Consider the following 22,773-nt stretch of genomic DNA (forward strand, 5'->3'; position numbering starts at 1 on the left):
CCGCTACTACGAGTCGTTGGATTTCGAATAACTTTAAAACGACATAATGTAAAAAAAAAATAGTTTTTCAGAATTTTATTTTCATTCGTATTTATTCCATAAATATAATAATGAAACAACAAGTATCACGGTTACAAGTATCACCGGCAAAAACTGATACCTCTTGTATATCCAGTAGTTGTCCTTATTGATGCAGACATTGCCTTAGCTTTTTCATCTGTACAATTCCTAGTAACTGCAAATATGAATATCAAACATCATTAAATCGATTAAAGTAAATATATTCATCCATAAATGTATAACCTTGAATATACTGGCAAAAGTAACGCCTTTTTAGAATACTTACAAACTTTTTTAATCGATTATTTGCGAAATATAAGGCAATACATTGTAAAGAAACTGGTTATTGTAGAAGCGTTAGCTGTCTTTGAACAAAATTCTTAACCTAGCTTCTTCAAGAAGCATTATCAGGAATCATTAGAAACATATTGTTATGTAACAATTTCGATCGAGAAGCAATGGTAGGGGTCCAGTGCGGTCGGGCAGCCGGCGCGGGCGTGTAGTCATTACGATGATTGCGAGGTAGCAAATGATAGCCGGCCACTTCGACCGGCCCAGCGCGGCGTGTAACATTACTATGTTATCTCGTGAATTTCAATACTTTGTTTTACATTATTCCATCGAATATGTCTTTTTGATTTAAACTATTTGCAACAATTTATGTATCAAAATTTTAAACTACGTAATATTAAATGATAAAAAAAATCAGCAGAAGTGCTCTCTTTTTACTACATATTTTAAAACACGAGTATTTAATTACAATTTAACTTATTATCCCATTTACTTATTCATTACGTTTTTATACTAATTTCAGAACGATTTGTCCGTATCCTTTAGTGTAACTTTAGATAAAAAGAAGAATAACTTGATCTCTATGACGTCAATAGCTTAAAGCATTGTCATACAACTTGACTAGTGGCCACTTGACGTCAGTTGGTAAAAAGCAAATGCTCTGAAAACCATTCAGTATTACGTCCGTTCACCTTATACGGAACAATTTAATAAAATATGATGTTTTTTAATATGCAAATAGGACAGAATGTTGGTTTTCTTTACCTCAATCCGTCACAATCGCAACAGTCGCTGCTGTGTATAATCTATGAGGCATAATTCAACAAGCCAATTAGTAATGCCTGTCTCCGCGATATCGAGCATATCTTGGGACAGATCGATTTGTTTCATCCTCTCTCCGGCTTCTGATATCTGGCGTCATGACGTGCGACGCTCCACATAGATAGGGCGGCACACTTCTGACTTGACTACGATATTTCTACAAGAATGTATGTTTTATTAATTACTCTTTTAAGACTGTTATCGAAATTGAAATAAGAATAACAAGCTTTAAGCTCTGCCAAAGAGAATTTTGTACTTAACTAGTGACGCGTTGAAGTCTTATATATGTAAATAAAAGTTAGAAACAATCTCCTATTTACAGTACAAAATCGCAAAACTATTAAATAGTAGCAATAGCTTTATGATGACTAGAAGTTAGGTGAACTTTGCGAAACATAAACATGAATCATCGGTAGTAAAATCTTCAAAAAATCGCTTCGGAAAAATCTAGTAGCGAATTAACGCAGGACTAAAGGGTTGTACTCTATCTCTGTCTAGCGCATCACAATTCCTATGTCTGTCTCTAGCGTTGCGCGCGATGGCGGCGGGCGGGCCTTATGCGGCCGCCAGTTGCGCGCGCGCAGCGGCCGCGACCACTGTTGTCTGTATAATTGTGTTTAATTTTGGCGCAATAACTTCGCGTACTGTGTTATTGTTGTAAGTGCCGGCACCACGCTCCACCTGTGCCCGCCGCCCTGCACGGTGTCCGACACGGTGTCGCGTGTGCTTAGAAAGTGAAACAACAAAGGATTACAGTGCACATTGTTGGAAACAAAAAGTAACGTGGGAACGCTTTCTATAGTACGCAAATTTATATGATTCTGTTTGGAAGAGTGCGTACTATCGTTTGGTGTATCTGATAATTGTGTTGTGTATGAAACATAAGCGATAACGATCTAATTTAGTGTTACATTAAAAATTTAAGATGGGCGGAACGGACGTCCGTTATCAAAATTCCCTAGTTGTTTGTAGGTCGCCTAACTATTACATAAAATTGCCATGATTCTCTTCTTAAAAGTTTAGGTTACCTGACGCTTTTGTTTTCCTTAAAAAAAGTGCTACGTGTACTACCAAATATTTGAAACAAATTGATTGATGCAGTAAAATAAGATTAACAAAAACGCTTGTGGAAAATCGCAATTACGTATTCTGTGGGTACTTTTGCATTTGTAATATTGAAATGATTCATTTCCAGCCGTTAATAAACCGAAATGAAAACGGCCATAAAACGGCTGAGTGTTGTTACTGAACGATAATGTCAGCCTTTGCCTCGGCCAGCACCTGCTGAACAGTTTTTACTGAGCGACGTGTAATAATTAACATTTATAGCCCGCGGCGCGGCGCTGCACTCGAGGGTCCCGGCTTGTAGCGTCCAAATAGACCATTTATATACACGGCTTGTGTATAATCTCTTGTAATACTGATGATTACAAATAATGCCTTTTTTGTAAGATCGGTATCTCTTACTGAATCAAGGAATCTAATCAACATTAAGACGAAGACAAATAATAAATTAAATGATTGTTCTCTGCAACAAAGTGCTTGTGTGTCTTGTCATGGAGTTAGGATTTACACAAGTTTCAGTAACCACCAAAATGGACCCGATCTTCTAAAGTAAGATGTAATTTACTTGCTGTAGAATACTCTACTACGCGATAGAGACGACAGAAGACCATGTTCCAGTTAATTTACTCGTATTTACCAGTTCCCGGAAAGTTGCCAAAGTTAAAATATAGTACTACGAAAACAAAAAAATCCGTATAAATAATTATCATTTCAATGTCGGCAACTAAATAAAATAGAAGGAAATATAAACTTGAAGTTAGATTTTATGTAGGAGTGTAGTCACATCAACACAAAACATAAAGCATCTTGTTTCCCTTCGAGACCATGAATATAAGTATTAATTAACTTTATGTTAATGAAATTAATTATTGAATATCTTTAATTCGCTAGTATTTAGACTATTTATTAATTTACCATTTACAGTTAAATAGAGACGTCTTTTTGTTTTTTGCAAAAAGTACTACGTTTACTTATCATCTTTATGGCTTTCAATTTTATTAACTAGATTCTTACTTTTAGTAAGTCATATTAAAATTTATTTATTAAATCTGGGGGTTCTTTTATTCTATTTTTTATTCAAAGTTATAATAGTGCATGACCACGTTCTGACCTGATGTTAATTATTTTTGAATATCTTATTTTTTTTTAATTATTACAAACAGAACTTTACTTTACGGTAACTTTCATGAACTATTGATTTTTAATCTTTGATACAGTCTCTTTAAGATTAATACCTTCAAATAAATACTTTGAACTTAATTGTAAAAAAATATTTGTATACTACTACACTTTCTGTAATATTTTATTTATCAGTGAATTACATTAAAGAGTAATTTTACTCTGTTGTAACTTTATAGTGTAAAATTAATATATTCATTTATTTTTAAAAGCCTCATGTTGAATGTAATCACAACTTTTTATATTTCCGGCCAAAGTTTCACTCATTTATTGTAGAATACTTAGCAAAGATAAACATTAATTTAGGTCTGTATAAATTTACTTTTAAAAATAATTAACTTTAAATAAGAAACATTTCTAAAATTCCGAAGAAAGTTTGGATTAAGTCGTGTGATTGTAAAGGCGATAGTGAGGGGATGATGTCGATAGGACGTTAATATTGCGGCCGAGAGCGGCGCGCCTATCGATATCGATGTTAGACGTCGATAAATTTACGGACGCTTCAGCAAGAATAATTGAAAGCTATAACCTGGAATGTATTTTCTACGGCATTTTGTAACTATTTTTATGTTAACGTTTCACAGTAATAATAATTGTCAACAACTTTCGTTGTAAGTGTACTAAATTGAATTATTATTATTATTATCAAGTACATATGACCATAAACATGTATTCAAAAGCTTCCAATAAATCCAGTAGAGGCGCATTAAGGTAGTGTATTGTTTAAACGTAAATCAGATTGTGACAGTCTTTTAGCAAATGTTTCGGCTTCGCGAATAGAAGGCACGCGGGCGAAGTGCGATTCCTCAAGTTCCATGCATACTGCTGCGCCTGCGCATGGGAAATATGCTGCGTTGTTCACATCGATCGGATGTCACACATTGCCACTGGTCACTGATACAATAGTATACAGATTTTGTTTATTAAATAGTGAAGCGCTAATTACCTATTAGTTGTTTTATATTTTGTATTCAGAGATCTTTTATGGTATTTTAATAACTTTGGTAAGTGTAAGATAAATCTCCGAATAATTAACATATAGAGGGTTGCTGTACAAATATTGGTATCACGGTATCGAGGCAGTGAATCATTAACACGTCGTGTCGCAGCGTAGCAAGTTGCAGATAAAACTTTCATAGGGCTTAGACATAAATCATGCTTACATCCAGTATGTCAAGCTACAATTATTTGTTTTTTTTTTTTGTGTAGAATGTAGTTCAAGCTCTACATCGACTTTTATTTTAGTTAGCGAACAATCTGTTATTTATGGCTGTACGAAATGAAATAAAATAACGCGTTGATGTCTTTTACTTTTACACTAGGTCTAAAAAACAATAGCCTTCGATTCTACCTAATTAAAACTGCCAGCTTTCGCCCGCAACTGAGTCCGCGTTTAGTTTAAAAAAAAGTGAACAGCCTACGTGTTATTCTAGTCTATCCCCTAAATATAAACCAAATTTCATCGTAATCCGTACAGCAGTTTAGGCCATCGAAACTTTCAGATTTATAATATTAGTAAGATGTATCACTTATTACATTGTTATATTTACTTTGTAACTTAAAAAACAAGTCTAAATTTATACTCGTCTGACATGCTATGGTTTACTTTAATGACTTGTCAGTTAAAGAAGCTAGTTGGCAGTACAGCGTTTGTCTGAGTATCGCACCAGTCAGGTCTGAAGGCATTGTTAAGTTCGCGTGGGCGCAAACTTAACGGTCTCGCCGTCCGTAAATCCTCATTATTACAGCTGCCGCTCCTGAAATATTTCGCATTGTATTTACTCTGAATAGATGTACCATTTTAATATTAAATACTGACTCGAATGTGACACTACGATGTTTATTGCTAGTAACAACAGTCATTGGTCAGAAACATTGTTACCTTGAACCGTTAACTTCTGAAGGAGATTGACGTGTTATGAATTGTTATTCATCTACATATCTCTATACCAATATAATAAAGCCCAAATACCCACTACTTGTTGGCGTAAGATGTCAGCAATCACAGCATTTTTAAATAATTATTTATGACACGCTTTAGGCTACATTTTTTCATGCTATTAAACTTAGGGGATAAATAAATTGGAAAACACTTTCATGTGGGAAAGGGACCATAAACTACAAGCTGCTAACATTAAAAACAAGGTTATTATGGTCGATTGACAAATGTAGAATAAAATAAACTTTTTATAATTTCATACGGAGGAAACCGCACGGGGACAGCTAGTTTAACATAAAAATTTCTTTACAAGTGTGTTGTTCCGGAGATAAGTAGTGCAAGATGCGTTGGATAACTAAAGTTGAGAACAAGTTAGTTAAGTAAAAATGTAAAAAAAACCATTGATAATTATATTACTTGTCATATTGTAAAATGGCACCTGAATAGTTTTGAATAACTAAAGTCTTCTGCATATTATGTAAATAAGTACTCGTATTTACGTTAGTATAGTAATAAAAACCTTAGTTTTGTTACATACATGTCTCTTAAACCGCAAAAAGTAATTGCCTGCACTTAAAATTATCTTTGAAGTATAAAATTTGCATAAAAACGGTCGAAGAACTGTAAAGAGCCGTGTGTTAAAGAATATTATTGGGCTATTAAAGTTTGAACGACTAAGAACTTGGGGGAAAAAACTTGTATTTATGCAAAATCGAAAAAAAATGTGTTTCCGAAATATTTGTTTATGATTAAAAATGTTTTCTTAAATGACGCGTTTAGTGAGTTGTTTTAAATTAATTTAATTATATTGTACCTTTACAAGAATACTGAAATCTTCTTGTTGCAAAATCTCATAAAACACAATTTATATTCATAGCTGATTATTTATACCGTTTAAATAGATGCTATTAAAATTCAAATTATATTAATTTGCATTGATTGCATTATATTATGAAAACGAGGGCAAGCCAGTGATATAATTTGGTTCCAATTTTCCTTAAGATCCGTAAACACTGTGAGGCAATTACTTAGAAATATTTGTATAAATGTGACATAGATATAAAAGGATGGAAGGATGTATCTCCTCGATGGATTTCGATGTTTTACACAGATGTAGAATATAGTCTGGAGAATACATAGGGTACTTTATAAGTGATTTTTAATTCCGCGTAAACTATACGCAGACAAAAGCTGTAACTAATAAGCAACCAAAGTATTAGAACAAATTCAAACTTCAAAGATATATTTAAAGCAAAAATGTGGTTTAAGATATGAAATGAAACCGTTTTACGTTACCTAAAAATGTCGCCTCGTATGTCTGCACACATAAAAGGGAATGAGAACATAGCTAGTTGTATTAGGGGAGAGGAATTTTATATAGTAGATTAATTAATAATAACTCTTCAATTACATTTAAAATCTAAGAATTAATATCTTTAACAACATAAATCTGTTATCATATACAAGAAGATTTCGTTGTCTAAACAAGCGTACAGCAAGACTGTTGCTATCCCGTTCATTTAATAAGAAAAAAAAACAATATAAAAATACATTTAGTCGAAAAAGGATGTCATGTATAAATATACCAACCCTTGTGTGCACAAAAGCCGTGTATTAAGGTTATTGAGACTTCAACGAGACATTTTAAGACGAGGAATAATTCATTAACAGCGGGATATAGCCCACTAAACTGGATTGTGATATTGCTTTGACACATGACAGAAATAGACGACGTAGTTAAGTATAGAGTTGATAAAAAGTGGTCTGCAAACGAAACCTACGTTCATAATGCAGAGAAACAGATTAATCTTATTGGGAAAACATTTGATAATTTCAAGTACTTACTAATGTTTTACTTATACTGTCTAGATTAATAGAATACTCAATAATCAAGAGCACCAGAAACCAACGTGCATGTATATTTGTAGTAGCAAGAGAGTTTAGACAAGACCGAACCAAATGAAGGTCCGTTGTCTCTACCTTACCCTCTTGGTCATGGGTGTGATGTAATAACACCAACAACTACAAATTGAATTGTATCTCTTAAAAGTTTCATAAGCTTAACAAATCATATCGTAACATAATGTTCATATACCATTGCTTATAACTGTATTGTTTGCTTATTTATTCTTACAAGTTGGATTTAAAAGCATATACAGCGAGCTATCTGAACAAGAAGTTAGTACAAAATATTCGCTAAGGCGACAAGTTCTGCAATTGGCGCTGGGGATCTGTCGTCCCGTTATTTACAAATCATCTCCCAAGACCCCCTCCCCCACACGCCCTCGCCTCTTCTCGGCTGCAGTACTGCATTCACATTCAATATTCCGTGTGCTATTGCAGTCTGATTTACTTGTCCCAAGGTTAAGTACGTAAAGTTACTTACACGTTCTATTGACATTTTTTTTGCAATAGCTCTAATTAATTCTCTAATCTAGACAGTTTTTCATAACTACTAAATCCTTTGATTTTAGAAGTCTTAAATTTTTTTTTGTTCATTTAAAAATAGTCTAGGTGTCGCCCGCTACTCCGTCCGCGTGGAGTATTAGTATGATTATAATCTATTGGTTTTTTTAATAAGAAAATTAATAGCTTTTTTAAGCATCACCACTTGACTAATATTGTTCAAATACTTTCAAATACTACATTACAGATCGTTAGTAATAAATGTTAACAATTGTTGTCAATTGATATCTCGGAGCCAATTATACACAAAACCGAAAAAATATCGCTTAATCAATAAATATGATGTTATTGTGTTGTGAGTTTTTATGTGCTGGTCATTGTCTACGAGGCAAAGGTAACCTTCGTGCAGCCACACACGCCTGCAATTATTATGATTCTATCCCCAGGCGTTTGTAAGTCTTGTGTTTATGTTGATGGCTCAATAGTTCTTATGCTAATTGATTTAAAGGTGAAAGTCGTATGAGAATGTTGAACTAACCGGTTAATTGGGTCAACTATTATAATAGGTATCTGTCGGACATGATAAAATGTCAGTAATTATATTTACAACAATGTTTAAATTGCCCAAGGTCCAAGACAACATACTTGAATATTTAGGTTTTACAAAATCGTACATTACAGCCTATAATTAAGGTCCATTTCGGCAGTTAAATGTGAAATTACAAAGTGCCACAAGGCACACTTTTATTCTAACCTAATGTTATGTTTGCAATCCTGACGTAAACTTTTTTGTCTTTAAAAAAATTGTATTTTAACATGAAATAGTGCCACTTAACCAGTCTGTCCGACCCTCCTCCCCTTAACCTGCTACACTAGCAGCGACTCCCGATCTGCTTTTATTTTTCCCGATAATTGATTCTTAATGGCCGATCTCGACGGACAAGTTTCTTACGTGATGTGCGCACGTCGCTCTCCAATCGAATTATAGATATTAAGTAATGGACTATATAAACTCTTTGCTTGCTTCTCTTCGTTGCACTACTTGTGTCCTTTAAGAAGGCAGATCACAGCCGTGAGATTGTGATCCGCAATTACTCCCATTTAATAGGATAACCTTACCATACTAGCTATCGATAATGGACGTGTAATACGATGCTAATATTATATCTTGTCACATATTTACATATTCTTTTAATTCTATACTTTTTGATAAAATACATGAAAACGGATGTATAATATTAACATAGTTACAAACAGTTTGTTGATCTAGATAACGTTATTTAAAAATTCTTAATACAAAGTAACTGACTAGCACAATTCAAATCTATGGCCACCTACACATGAATGATATAGTCATTTATTTGCTCCATTATCTTGACGTTCCCGATTATCTTCATCAAGGAAACGTTTTTGAACTCCGCAGCACTTAAGCCTCAATCAATACAACAGTTTTATTAATGTGCTAACATTTATAAAGTTCATTCAAAGCGGAATCGTTAAACATTACACAATTGAACTGTACTTCGACTTCGTTGAACGTTAGAGTTGCCGCATGTTGATTGATAAAGAGATCGTAAATAAATGTCTTAAAACTATTAAATAAATTTCCAATAAACCATTATTCAGTAGCAGGAAGAAAAAAACGATCTAGATTTACGGATTACTAAATCTAAACATATAATCATAATAGGATGCCTTAAAACCATAGGAATACTGAACTAGGTTTTCTTAATTTAAATTATCTCAATCTATTCCAGATTGAATTTAAAAAAGCGGGTTTTTAAAAGCATTTGCAGGAACTAAAAATCCACAAGCGTATCTCTAAAGGCCATTTAACCAAAATTTTCCCAGTAGCAGACGCGCTCAAACATGCCGCATAAATTAACATAACAACAGGTCCTGACACGAAGACGAATATACAGATATACGTTTATCCTTGTCTAACCCAGGGTATGATTGGTGCGAGAGTAGGACAGAGTTTATGCAAACGAGAGGAGCGGTTTGCATGTCGCTGAGCAGGCTCGGCAGACGCATTGTGGGTCAATAATACGCATTATAAATATATTAACGGTATGCTAATGTTATTTGCTATTTGGTTTTGTATAGAACATGTATATTTGTACAATTGACGGATTAAGCATGTTCACAAGGAAGCTTTCCCGCTCATTTTGTACATTTCTTGCATTGAATTTAACACCTAAGTGGTAATTCTTGTAAGATGGTATCAAGTAATTTAAAACTATTTAAGCACATTCCTTAAGTCTAAATATATGAAATTTTATAACAAAACTTGGTTGAAATGTTTTTAAAATTCCATCTCCCAATAACAATAAACTACATCGTAATTAACATAAATGGTCAACTTAGCACGTATTTATGGTTATCACTTAACAACTTTTAACGTCTCTATGTTATGTCAAGCTATTTCATTAAAACCCCTCATTAAGAGAACAGTTACATGCCAAACTATGTCATAGACCACCTGTTAGACCGTGTCTTCTTCCATCGGAAGCTCCAAACAAAGAATTAACATGCATGTAAAGTTAGTTTAATTATATACCTTTGGAGAGTCATAACACAGGATCTCCAGTTAATTGAAGAAAAAAACCTATTAGAATTTAACGAGTTTTGTTTATATGTGCTTCGTGATATAAATAGAAATGGGAAAATTTTATTTAAACAAAATATCTAATACTTTTGATTTTTCAGTGTTACTTTATTTTGAAACAAAGTATACGCAATCTACTGCTTTATTTAATGTATTCAAAATATAATATTAAGGTCATCAATTTATTAGAATAATAATTTTAATTTTAAAGTAAAAGCAACAGTAAAATAAGAAAAAGTGCACGATTTAACGACGTTACTGCTGCCATCGGCTGCCGGCCAGCGGTAGCGAAATTATACGTAATAACCTCCCAGCAGCGATATGTAACCAAAGACGGGATAGATAATCGAGTCTTACGATTTATAACCCTATTCTAATATAGAGTTTAACTCTGATGCGGTATTAGTTACTTGTTATTACTTAGCTTACATTTATGCACGCACATGCGTCAGACATAACACTATCGAATACACCAAACTGTAGCAGCAGTGCTTCCAAATTATAAGTAATAGTGTTGGTTACTCATTTTTAGCAAAAATAAGTGAAAATGTCGACAACAGCGACGAGACAAGTGAAATCTTCCAACTCAGCGAACATATTAATGTGCAAACAGTGGTGGAAGGTGTGCTGGATGTACGGCGACCAGGAAAAATACTACAGGCAACTCTACGGTAAAAGGAAACTGAACGCAATGAACACAGAGTTCCTTAACTTTGATAAAATGGACTCAAAGCGATCCGGAGCACAGATAACTGAACTCACAGACGATTTCTTTGACAATAATTACGGTACACAAATAGACCCCGCGCCCGATGAAAGTATTGCGGAAACGAAATGGTTCGGTGTCGAATCGGAACCTATCTACGGTTTCGAATCAACGTGGCAGAAAGACCAAAGAAGACAACCGATACGACAAAGTTACGACGATCTGAATAATATTCTTGATGAGAATCTTAACACGGATGCAATAAAGACGATGTTACAGAACGGACTACCTCAACCTCAAGAAGCTGAATTGTTGGATTCCAAAGAACAAGTTCATCAGAACGGAGATGTATTCGGAAAGACGTCGAAAACAATTTGTAAGACTCGAAAAGGTGCGATAGTTACAGAAGAAACTGAAATATGTACGGATGGAAAGACAAACGCTAATTTAAGGTTCCAACGTTCGACAGTGAAAACGGGTCCTAACAAAGTGAAGGAAGTGCTACAGCCAGTGAAAGAGGACATAGTGCTGGACGAGTGTTCGCGGAGGAAGTGCGTGGGAGACAGACTGACTACCACCACCAGGACTTTGGTGACCGTCTCACAGACATCCACCACCTCTTGCAACGAGTAAGTATTTTAGAATAGTCATTTATCTACGAGTACACAGTAGTCGTAGTTTCTGTTCAAGTCTTTTACTTCAAAAACAAAAAGCTATCGTCGGCGAGTTCCAAGATATGTTTATAATATTTCATCCATATCAATTCAACATCTTCCTTTATTGGATTATATCTCATAACAATCTATGCTCATTTCGCATTCCCTCATAACTTCAATATAGTGTTGTTTTCGCGTACGCCTATCGCTCGTCATTTCCTCAATTTGTGTGGAATTGCAGCCGGCAGATGGCGGCCCATTGTCTGCTCCGGTTCCCGCCAACGTCTTACCGCTGCTTGCTTTGTAATGATGTTACTCAGAATACCACGCCAATGCGGTTTTACATTCCTATCTAAATTATACGCTGCAGCAAATTCAAGTAACGTGATTAATTTGACTAAAATAAAATGCTGTTTTAAGTATATCGATTGCATTTTAATTTATAAAACGTATTACAAAAAGATTATGTAATGTCTTAATGTGTTTCTCTATATTTATCTAAACTGACAGTAAAAAACCTACAGCTGTTGTAATTTAGTCCCGTATTGATATACAGGTAGAAAGATCCTTCGATAAAAAGCGTGAATTATTGCTACAACATTTCGTATCCTTGTTTTAACTAACACCTAAAGTTTAAATATAGCAGTAATTAAGACTGGAGAAGGGTTTGCTATCGAAGTTATTTGTTTTAACTTCGTATTAAGTCTCCATTAGCTTCTTTAATGGAATAAAAGTGAACAAGTGGTAATCTCATCGTCTCACACGCAGAGCTATTTTAACTGTATTGCCAATAATTTGTTTTAATAAATTATATCGATACATTTTCCCTTACTTATCGGAGATAATTAGCCAAGACGACGCAACACGGATTTCACAAACATACATGTTTACAGCATCTTTGCGTTAATCAAATTAATAAAGTGTGTTTATCTTTTGAATCAGCATACCTAAATCGAAAGGGATTTATTATTTTTGTAATTTTTGCTTAAATTAACAAGAAAATTAATAATTCACTCTTAATTCACCTAACCGGTACAGTACCCACCTACTTCCAGTTTTGCGAAACCTTTGCCGCGTAATGTAAACATACGGCTTCATGGCAACCTCTATCGCCGCAATCTGGCGCACATCGCCAACGTCGTGGGAACATCCGCACAAACTTCCGATTGAACAACGTAGGCAAATTGCGAACTATATTCTTTTTACACTTGACTGACTGAATCATATAATATGCTTACTTATTGTACAATTGGAAATGTCATTGTAAGTGTTGAGATATAATTCCCAACCAAGCATAGCCAATCTACCTATGTTATCTAGGCAGCTACCGCAATAGTTTTTATAGTTATTTTACATTTAGCAATGCTCTGTAATGACACCCAAAAGTATCCACCTACTGCATGTGGCGACGCCAATACCAAGCGTAAATACTTGCCGTAAAATATGCAACTGGCAATAACAATACTTGATAGCACGATCAACACCTTATCTCAGAATTAATACAGGTTTATCAGAAATGGCTGTTTGTATTCGATGTCATTTAAATGTCAAGGTGCAATGTATCGCAAACTTAACAACACAATGCTACCAACCGTTAGCAATTACTAAACCAATTACTGATTCTATTTTTCAGTACGAGATGTAAGTTGTATGTCGACAAATGATATAGTTTGTACTTTTTATACTTTACTGAATTAAATTTCGAATTGAATTCTTATCTTGAAAGGTAAGATTGTAAGCAGTTTTAAAAAAGTTTCATTGGAAATTTCAAAACAGATATAACAATTGGGAATAGTTCATAGAAATCCAATTTGTAACTAAATATTTATAATCTTAGATCAGAGTACAAAGTACAGCGCTACATAACGCAGTAGTTGGTTGGTAGACTTTCTCTTGTGGAGGGCTGTCGAAAACAAAGTAAACACTTACTCTACGATAATAATGTCAATTAAGATGTCATAATGTACACATTCAAAATAACGGTAATTGAAAAACTCCGATAGTTCTTTCCAGTGGAATAGCATACAATCAAAATAATAATAAGTACAGTCAGCTGTATAAATATGTATACACTAGCTAGCCCGCGACTCAGTCCGCGTGGAATTAAAAAAAAAAACAAAAGTGAATTGCCTAAGTTTTCTTCCAGACTATTCTCTACATCTATACCAAATTTCATCGAAATCGGTTCAGCTGTTTGGGCTACAAACTTTAACAAACATTTTAAATTTCGCATTTCTAACATTAGTATGATTTACAAAGCTTTAGATTCCTGTATCGGCGTTTGCTTTCAGACATACCTTCCTGTATTTCGTCAACAACTTGTATTCATGTTCGGAAGCATACAAACGGATACGCCATATATTTGAAACTAAAAGCATGTTCAAGTTTCAGAATCTGTGTATATTTATGCAGCCGACTGTACGTGTAAAAATTTAATCTATGCTTATAGAAAAGCATAATTTTCAAAATCATAAACAGTTTTACCCGTATAAGGTGGGGAGAGGGCTAGATACTTGGCTTGGACATTGCTAGTGACAATGTCCTTCCTTGGTGGACGCCCATAGAATACTTAATGCACGCCACATTCTGCTGATTTGTTGAATTAATTAATTTAAAATTCCTTTCGACGCTGTTGACATTATAAAATACCTTAACATTTTTAGGTTACCGTTGATATTTGCGTTGCTTATTTGACTACAATATTATATGAATCTGTGTTACTGTATAAAATTAAGCCGTTTTAATTTAACAATAATTACAAAGTCCTGGCAGACAATTTTATTGTAAATGAATATAATTAAATTCACTGTGATATAAGACTTTATCAGGCATAAATTGGCGCGTGCGGTTGTCATACATAAATCGCGCACAAGAATTAACTTACAGCGCATAGTGATGGGCCACGATTTATTAAATATCGATATGATTTATTTGCGATTATTAATAAATTCAGAAAAGAGGTAATATGTTTCTGTATGTTTTCCTATTTTAGTAAAGGGTATAAAAGTTCTTGTTTCTGCCTTTTAAGTTATTATAATTATTTAACTATGAATTTATAATAACTACATGTTAACTAAAGCAGTCTTTAAAATAAATGACTTCAATTATCTTTAGAGTAAAATACATGTTCAATATTTTAATTCAAAACTAAATATAAATGTATTTGGGACATCACTAGTTTCTTGACCGTAGCGTGGCAAAGAAATTGTACACTCGGCCTTCGAAAGTAACATCCCTGCAAATGTATAATGGATAACGAAAAGATGAACATAATTACACACAAACGCACACAAACGCACACAAACCGCACATCGAACGCACAGCAACCGCGCGCCGACCGCACGCCGACCGCACAAAATAATAAAATTTGCTATCCGCCGCCGCTCGCAGCCGGACTTGAAATATTGGCTACGGTGCAAATTAGTGCCCTAGCTGCTGAATAATTTATGATTTAGTTAAATGCTAGTGTTGATTTTTTGCACCGCGGCGGTTAAACTAGCTTCTGCAATTATTGCGAAGTGAGAAATAACATTGTTAGAGTTGTTTCTTTATAACTTTTGTTTGGTTATTTTAATTGCAGTTTTCTGCTTTAAAATAAATAGAAAAACTGGGAAATTGAAAAAGATTTACGTTTTAACCTAGAGCGTTGAAAGTTTAATCTCGACTTCAATTTCCTGAAATCAAAACTTATGATAACATTAAAAATATGCAGTCAGCAAGCAAACGATACTTACCATTCATCGCGTTTCTCGGGAATCGGTTGTATATGACATGTTTGTTCACGCGGCGCGGCTCGCATTCGTCCCGCTCCCCCATATGGATATCCAGTGACGTCAGAGCGGGACGGCGGATGTTGTCTCTCGGTAGCCGCTAGCCGTGAACATGCGATGTTTGCTGAGCGCTCGACGTTGGCTTTACTAATTTACTGAGGAAAAGCAGGTGGTATTTAGGGTGTGGTCCCACTTACCATCACAAATTAGGAAATTATTAAGTTAACTAATTTATCAAAGTTAAAATTAAAACGACATCAGAACTAACCTGACAACATATTTGTTACATAATCCGTTTCTCACAGACTTTGATTGAAGACATCATTATATCTAAAGTAGATTGCTAAAAAATATTTATTTTATTCATACTCCAGCACTAGAGCCCCACCTTTTGTTTGGCGTCTTAAACATGCTTCCGCAGTAACGCAGTAGTTGAAAAGCAACATATACTGCACCCCGATGCAACCAGTTAAACAAGACCCTCACAACACCCGCACAATCATATCCCCATGCCCATCATAAAACAATATCGTCAGACTTTAGTAGACGTATTCGAAGATAATAAATTATGACGTAAAATCGAAATGTATATATTACATTGGCTTCTCATTAACTTATAGTTTTCTGGCACTTAAGGTTCAAAGAAACTAGTGATCTTAAAAACAGACTTGTTGAAATAGTAAGTTATACTCAGCAGCCGTGAACACCGACTGTGTACAACACGGTGGCGCCGGAAAATGTGTAATTGTGAGTAGACAGCTGACCAGGACTAACATTGCACGTAACGTGCTAATGAGCGGCGGCGGCGTGTACAACAACTAACATGCACGTGCATAGGGATACGTTGGCACAACAAATTCGAGCGTACTTTGAAGCAAAACCAATTACCATGCCTTTTAAACGGGTTATTTCTTTTAACACGTGTATCCTCTACATAACTTTTAAACAACACTAAAAATAACCACTTAAATGTAAAGCTAATTCAAATATCTTCGCAACAGAAATCAAATTGCTGCTAACGTGAGTTATTTATAAGTTAGAATAAAACTATGGTATACGACCAATTAAAAATACCTTTACAAGAAGCTCAGTGGACTGTCGTTAAGTAATAAAAAGGCAAACCGTATCACCGGTGACACTCGCGGGCGCAAAAATCCATACTCACGGAGAGACGCCGTGTAAGGCATCCGACAAGTAGGCGATAATTAGCGGCCACATTCCCGGCCCACTTGCACTAAGTACACTTCAGTGTATCGCAATGCTTGCACAACGCATGTGGCCTTACAGTATAAATTAATTGCAGTACTCTATCAATTACAGAGGCGACATTATTTGTAGTCAATTCAGAGCGATACGATATCGCTGGATATAAGTCAAGGCGCTACGTGTGGGAGTACTGTCAAACTCTGCGGTTCTAGAGCAATGCTGTATCTTTGAGGTCCTCGTGTTTATTACAGCGATAAATATATCTTTTAAATATTACATCAAAATGCAAAAAGGTAGGTAAAGGTAGTAGCTTATCAAATTCGTTTAGTTGTAAATTCGCTGTCTCTATTTAATGGAACACAAGAATCAACTTTTTATTTTATAGAATGTTTATTAACTAAAACTATTTATCGCTGTTTTATTACAACGTTTATAGTGAAACGACTCCAACAATCAGATAAGCTAAATGTGTATTCGCAGTATGAATATGCGTCTTTTATGAGCGCATGTAAATGCTCGCGGCGAAGTCCCATGAATAGAATGATAAAGCCTTTGGCTCTCACTCGGACTCCGGCGAAACTACACTAATTATTGTGCGGAGATATCGCCTCAATGCGGCGGTAAATCAATAGGCTCTTATCAGCATTCTGTTGGCTCTAATTGACGTTTTTATGCCGCGTCGGCTGCGCGTAGGCGGCATTATAGCCCATTGAAATTATATGACAAACGGACTGCCCTGCCCTGATTCAAGCTCACGTTTCACGTGAAATACATTAAGTTAACACGGACATACGCTTGCAGTGCAGTTGCAATACGCAGGCGCAGGGATCACTTAATGCAATCCCTCCATTCTTTATCCATCATCGATGTCGAGCTTGGCTTGTTAGCATGCTGTACGGACAAAGCTAGACCTTTGATTTGTCTATCAACATTTGCAAAAACATGTAGCAGTAATCGATGACTTCAAACACAAATGGAAATATACATAAATAACGATAAGATAATCTTAGGATACATTGACAACACTCGTACATCGAATAGAGCTTAACATATAAATATAAGCTTGTAAATTGTTATATTTCATTAGTTTGCTTAGAAACAATATAAACCAGGAGCTGGTTTTTACTCTTACGTAACTTTTAGATAAGCTCTGTTGTACTTAAACTGGTTTCGACAATTTTGACACAAAGTGTTCATACTTCTAGATGCTAAGAACAATTCAAGTTTTATTATGACACTATCCCATGAATACTGTACGTTTATATTACTATTATTACTTTTTTCAATGCTGAGCAAATACCACACGGTGTTTAAGAATGTCGCCCCGATTTTTATTACACTGCTATAAATCAACAACCGTTATTATCTAAGCATAGTTAAGCCAATATCAATCAACGTCAACAAGTAATGGAAACGCTGATTTTTAATAACATATTAAAATTCAATCAAAAAACAATTTGTTCCGAAAGCCCGACAGTTGCAATCAAACAGATGAATTATCACACATCTATCAAATACAATGAGAAATTATACAATAAAATACATCTTAAAGTGTAGCTGGCAATTTCATTTTATGTGTTGCCTGTCGTAAAATTAAAAAGGAAGTCTTCAATAATAAGAAATAAAGTCATTGAGAACGAGTCGCTTCGGCCGCTGGGATTACGACAGGACAGGACTGCTTAAATTGTTTATTGCCTGCAACTCGGCGGACTTGCCTGATATAAAAAAACTTCAATATGACTACATTCATACACGTTTGCATACAACGTAGTATTAATAAAATGCTGCACACATCGTCTATAATCTCTCTGAAAAAATAGAAAGAAACGGTAAAATAGCTGCAAGAGTAATTGAGAAACCTAAAAAATTTCTTATGTTTTAATAATTGTATCCTAAAATGTGTTTAAAGTATTTTAACTGCGGCTATTTTATTCTCTTACAATAATTATAAAACTAGCATGTCCTTTTCTCTTATTTTTATCTCTTTATGAAACAATTAGTTACCTCATTCCAGACATTTTAATAACGTAATAACAAGCTAGCTTTTTATAACAAAACTTTACATTATTTCCGGACAACATAAAGTTACTTAAAGTTCCCAGTAGAATGATTGCCTTCACTTAAAGTGTGTAAATGTCGTTCGACATTTCTCTGACATGCATTACGTTCGCACTTAGAACACACATTAAATGAAATTACAGCAACTCTAGGAAACCATTATACTCCGTATATTCACCTTCTGTAGTAATCTTTAAGAATGTAAGAAAATAAAAGTATTGTCGCAATACAAAAGCGAATTATAACAACTCACGAGGACATCTTATTCCCGTGTGGCCCCAAAAGATTCTCGTCTATGTCGATTGATCTTCCTTTCGTCATCTCAGTCGATACTCCCTTCTTGATCATGTTATCTTTCACGCAACCCTTATTATATGGACGTATAAAACGATATGATGATCACACAAAAAAGTATTAACAAAGGTAGAGAAAGACCGAAAAAAGTATGGATGGTTCGAAAGATGATATGCTTAATGTAGGCAATTCAGCTATGACTGCTGACGGATGTATGGAAGAGCAGTACTGTGACAATCCTTTATACGTACAAAATCAGGTTAATGATAATAGTTGGTACATACATAAGTAAAATAACAGTATTGTTTGAATTGTACGAGTAACAAAGCTGCGGTGGCGTGTTGTCGAGGCGCGGGGGCGTGTCGGTCACGGTCGAGCCGCGTCGCAAGGTCACGTTACATTTAAAATCTCTTTATTCTTTACATAATTATGTTACTGCTGTATACTGCCGCGAAGTAATGTTTTAGTACAATAATGTTATAACAGATCAGTAAAATTTTTTTAGAAATTTTACTTCTTTAAAACTGACTTCTTAACTGTTTTAATCACTTCACTAATCGATTTTTTAACGAAATGAAACAACTGTATATTGTTTTCCTTAACGTAAGGTAAAAATTTATATTACCTCGAAGCATATTATTATTATAATATAGTAAGACTTTTTGATTACAAAATGATCAAATTTATGAACATGACGCTCGGAGCTCGGAGCGAGGCTGATTGATGAACCGGTGTCAAACCGGCAGCGGCAGCGCCACTGTCGCACTAGTTTTTTGTCGATTGGCAAAATTATTCAAGAACAAGCTTTCTCTTCAAAAGTAGAGATGTATATTCAGTTTAATTGACCATCTCCATAAGGTCCATAAATTCTGATGTCTTTAATGAATTGGCAGATTATTTATTTCAAGAAAATTCTACCAAATAGCTATACATTTTTACCGGCTACTTTCATTTGTACGGATTAAATCCAAACTAAATTGATTGACTATAAATTTAAGAGTGCTCTACTCATTAAAATGGAAACAGTTAATTACTCGGTGACGTGTCGTGTTGTGGAATGTAAACAAACCTCGTAACAGGTGACCGACAAGCGACGTGAATTAGACCAGATATTAGATACGGTCTCGTTTTAAATTATCCGACAGGAAGTTATTAGTTATGAATCAAATTGAAAAGTTATTCATGTAGTCGAGAGAATTGATTGCCTCTGACGTCATTGTGATAATGAGGTCGATGGTGCAACTAATTCTCATTCATTATTAATATGGATAATGTTTTATAATAATTTTCGAAATTACTATTGAACGTGTTGTAAAACTCGATGGTTGGTCGGCATATTCCCTCTTAGGTTTATATCTAAAAGCACAGATTACTGATTGTAATCTGCTTAAAATTACATGCAAATAAGAATCAGAAGAAATAAAAAGTCGAAAAAAATGACTGTAAATAAGTTTCAATAAAGATTTAGATTTTTCTTAGATGGCATTTTAATCTTAATCGTAGTCGCAGTGGCAGTGGCAATCGGAGTCATAGAGCTGGCCCGGGACGAAGTTTATTGGCGCATTGACCCATTTTGCTATTTGCTATATGTCAGGGTTGGCACAATACTTCAAATAAAATTAAAAATTTTAATAGCAATTTAAATTGTACAAGCATTGAAGTATATGCTATATAACTAAACAGTAAACAGTGTACCAAAAGTATTATAATTATAATAACATATTAAATAAATTATAATAATGAAAATAAGTCCAAGTAATTATTTATTATTGAGGATTATAATATTAACTAAGGTATATTGAATGAAAGATTTTCACTTTTATATTTTTCTATCAACACATTGGAATGTTTTGAATCAGATGTAAGGGTCTTTTAAAATGTATGAGAATTTATGGATTCGTGGAAAGCCTTGTGCCAGCCCTAGCGTCACCTCACGCGGGCTACAAGGCATCCAATCTTTACGCTCTTTTTATGCTTTGTCACTTTTTATTTATCTTTATTGTTCTGCCGCGAGCGCATCGTTTTGTTTGCGGCCAGCGGCTTATCGCCGACAGATTATGCCTGCTTCTAGATTAACTTTATTTCTTTCTTTTTATTCTTACGATATTTTTAAACGGCGATGTCTGACAGATATCGAGTGGCCAGCTTCAATTTATCTGCCGCACTAAAGTCCGCAATATCTTAAATCGTGGATCAAACATTTGTGTTTTAATTACTTTTATAATTTCATTGGGCTTTATTTATTTCTTTTAACGACTGCTTATTGCAATGTCAATGTCTTTTTTCCTTTTTTATTTTTATACATAAGCTTACAATTTGTAAGTTCGTGGATAAAACAAGATTACGAACATGTGAAATAATTTAATGTGAATGTTCACGCTGTATTTTATTCAGAAGCATCTATTGTAGATATTATCAGATAATCGCTGGTCCCATTTGTTACAAAAAGCATAGAATTCGAGATCATTTTGTAGCGTCAAAGATAAAAGAATAACTTTTAGTTGATGTCCGAGAGACGTCTCAATTAGAGCCGAACAACCGTCAGCCGAAACGACGGACGGTCGTACCATAACTCCCTGATGATAACTGCAGATAACGTCGCTTTGTGTCACTATACACACAATCTGACACAACTAATGAACTGTAAACATATTATTAAAAAAAAAAACAAATGACTAACATAAACATTTCAAACTTGGAACAGATGTATTCGATTTTCAAACCAACAAAATGGCGTTTTGTTTTTTTAGAATACTTTATCATTTGAAGGGATTAAAAATACTCGAGTCATCGTTTTGTATTCATATTAAAAAGCTATATTGATGTGACCTTTGCAGCAATATTTGACACAATAAACTCTAAGCTATGAATGGAAAACAAAAGGAATTTTCAAACAATAAAATGTGAAGCTTCCCAAAATGGCTATCAGATGGCGCGCCTAACAGAGATGTTGGCCAACGGCTCTGAGTCTTGAGCATCGTCTCAATGGGAACTCCTTAGTCACTATTACTACGCCAATATCAACAACAATGAGTATTCAGAACGTATAGATTATTTAAATACTATCTAGTATGCAAGTTTTATAAAAATAAAATGCATGGAGACCTTAAAAACGAATGTAGACAACGAGATGGACCTGTCATCAGCTTGTGGCCGGCTGCAAGCCGCGCGGTGAACTGCTAAATGCGATTTGAATATTCGCTTGTAATCCCCACAACTTGACGCATCCGACACGAGCTCTCGCAGATCGTCTGTTTATATCTTTATTTAAAACTAAAAGGTATTAACATATCGTGTTTTAATTGTGCGTGTACTTTATTTGTAGTTGTCGTGAGAGTAATGCAATTTTTTTATTATAGTTTTAAAAATAAACTTAAGCGGATTATTCTGCTTATTCGGGTGTTTGTTTTTTTGGTTTGAGAATATGAAATTTTGTTTTAAAACCTGGAAAAATATAAGATAATAACGCGGAGTAAACCTTTTTGTACATCGACATTATGTACAAATGACGCAAAATGAGTTTAAAAAAGAATTTTGATTTCGAGCAACGAAAACCTGATACCCCGAGAGAGATAAAGTTTCGGCACATTGTGCATTAACGAGGTCGGCAGAGCAGGAAATTTGATTTTATACGAATATGATCTTTATTTGAAGAAGTTTTTAAGGAGACAATTGCTTGCAAAGTTGAAGCGTTCAAATGTGGAAAGACAAAA

The 22,773-nt window shown here is 34.5% G+C and overlaps 1 protein-coding gene across 1 annotated transcript in view; it reads left to right on the forward strand.

Moving 5' to 3' along the window:
• Positions 1-1,744: 1,744 nt before the first annotated feature.
• Positions 1,745-22,773, forward strand: part of LOC106102063 (protein prickle-like) — a gene marked incomplete at its 3' end in the record, with an annotated part of 78,162 nt that continues 57,133 nt past the window's right edge. The window contains exons 1-2 of the mRNA XM_013281469.1: positions 1,745-1,951; positions 10,903-11,705. Coding sequence (XP_013136923.1) covers positions 10,918-11,705 — 788 coding nt within the window. The remainder of the gene's footprint in view (positions 1,952-10,902; positions 11,706-22,773) is intronic.

This window comes from Papilio polytes, unplaced genomic scaffold (genome assembly GCF_000836215.1).
Source record: "Papilio polytes unplaced genomic scaffold, Ppol_1.0 DF823923.1, whole genome shotgun sequence".
Taxonomy (NCBI): Eukaryota; Metazoa; Arthropoda; class Insecta; order Lepidoptera; family Papilionidae; genus Papilio; species Papilio polytes.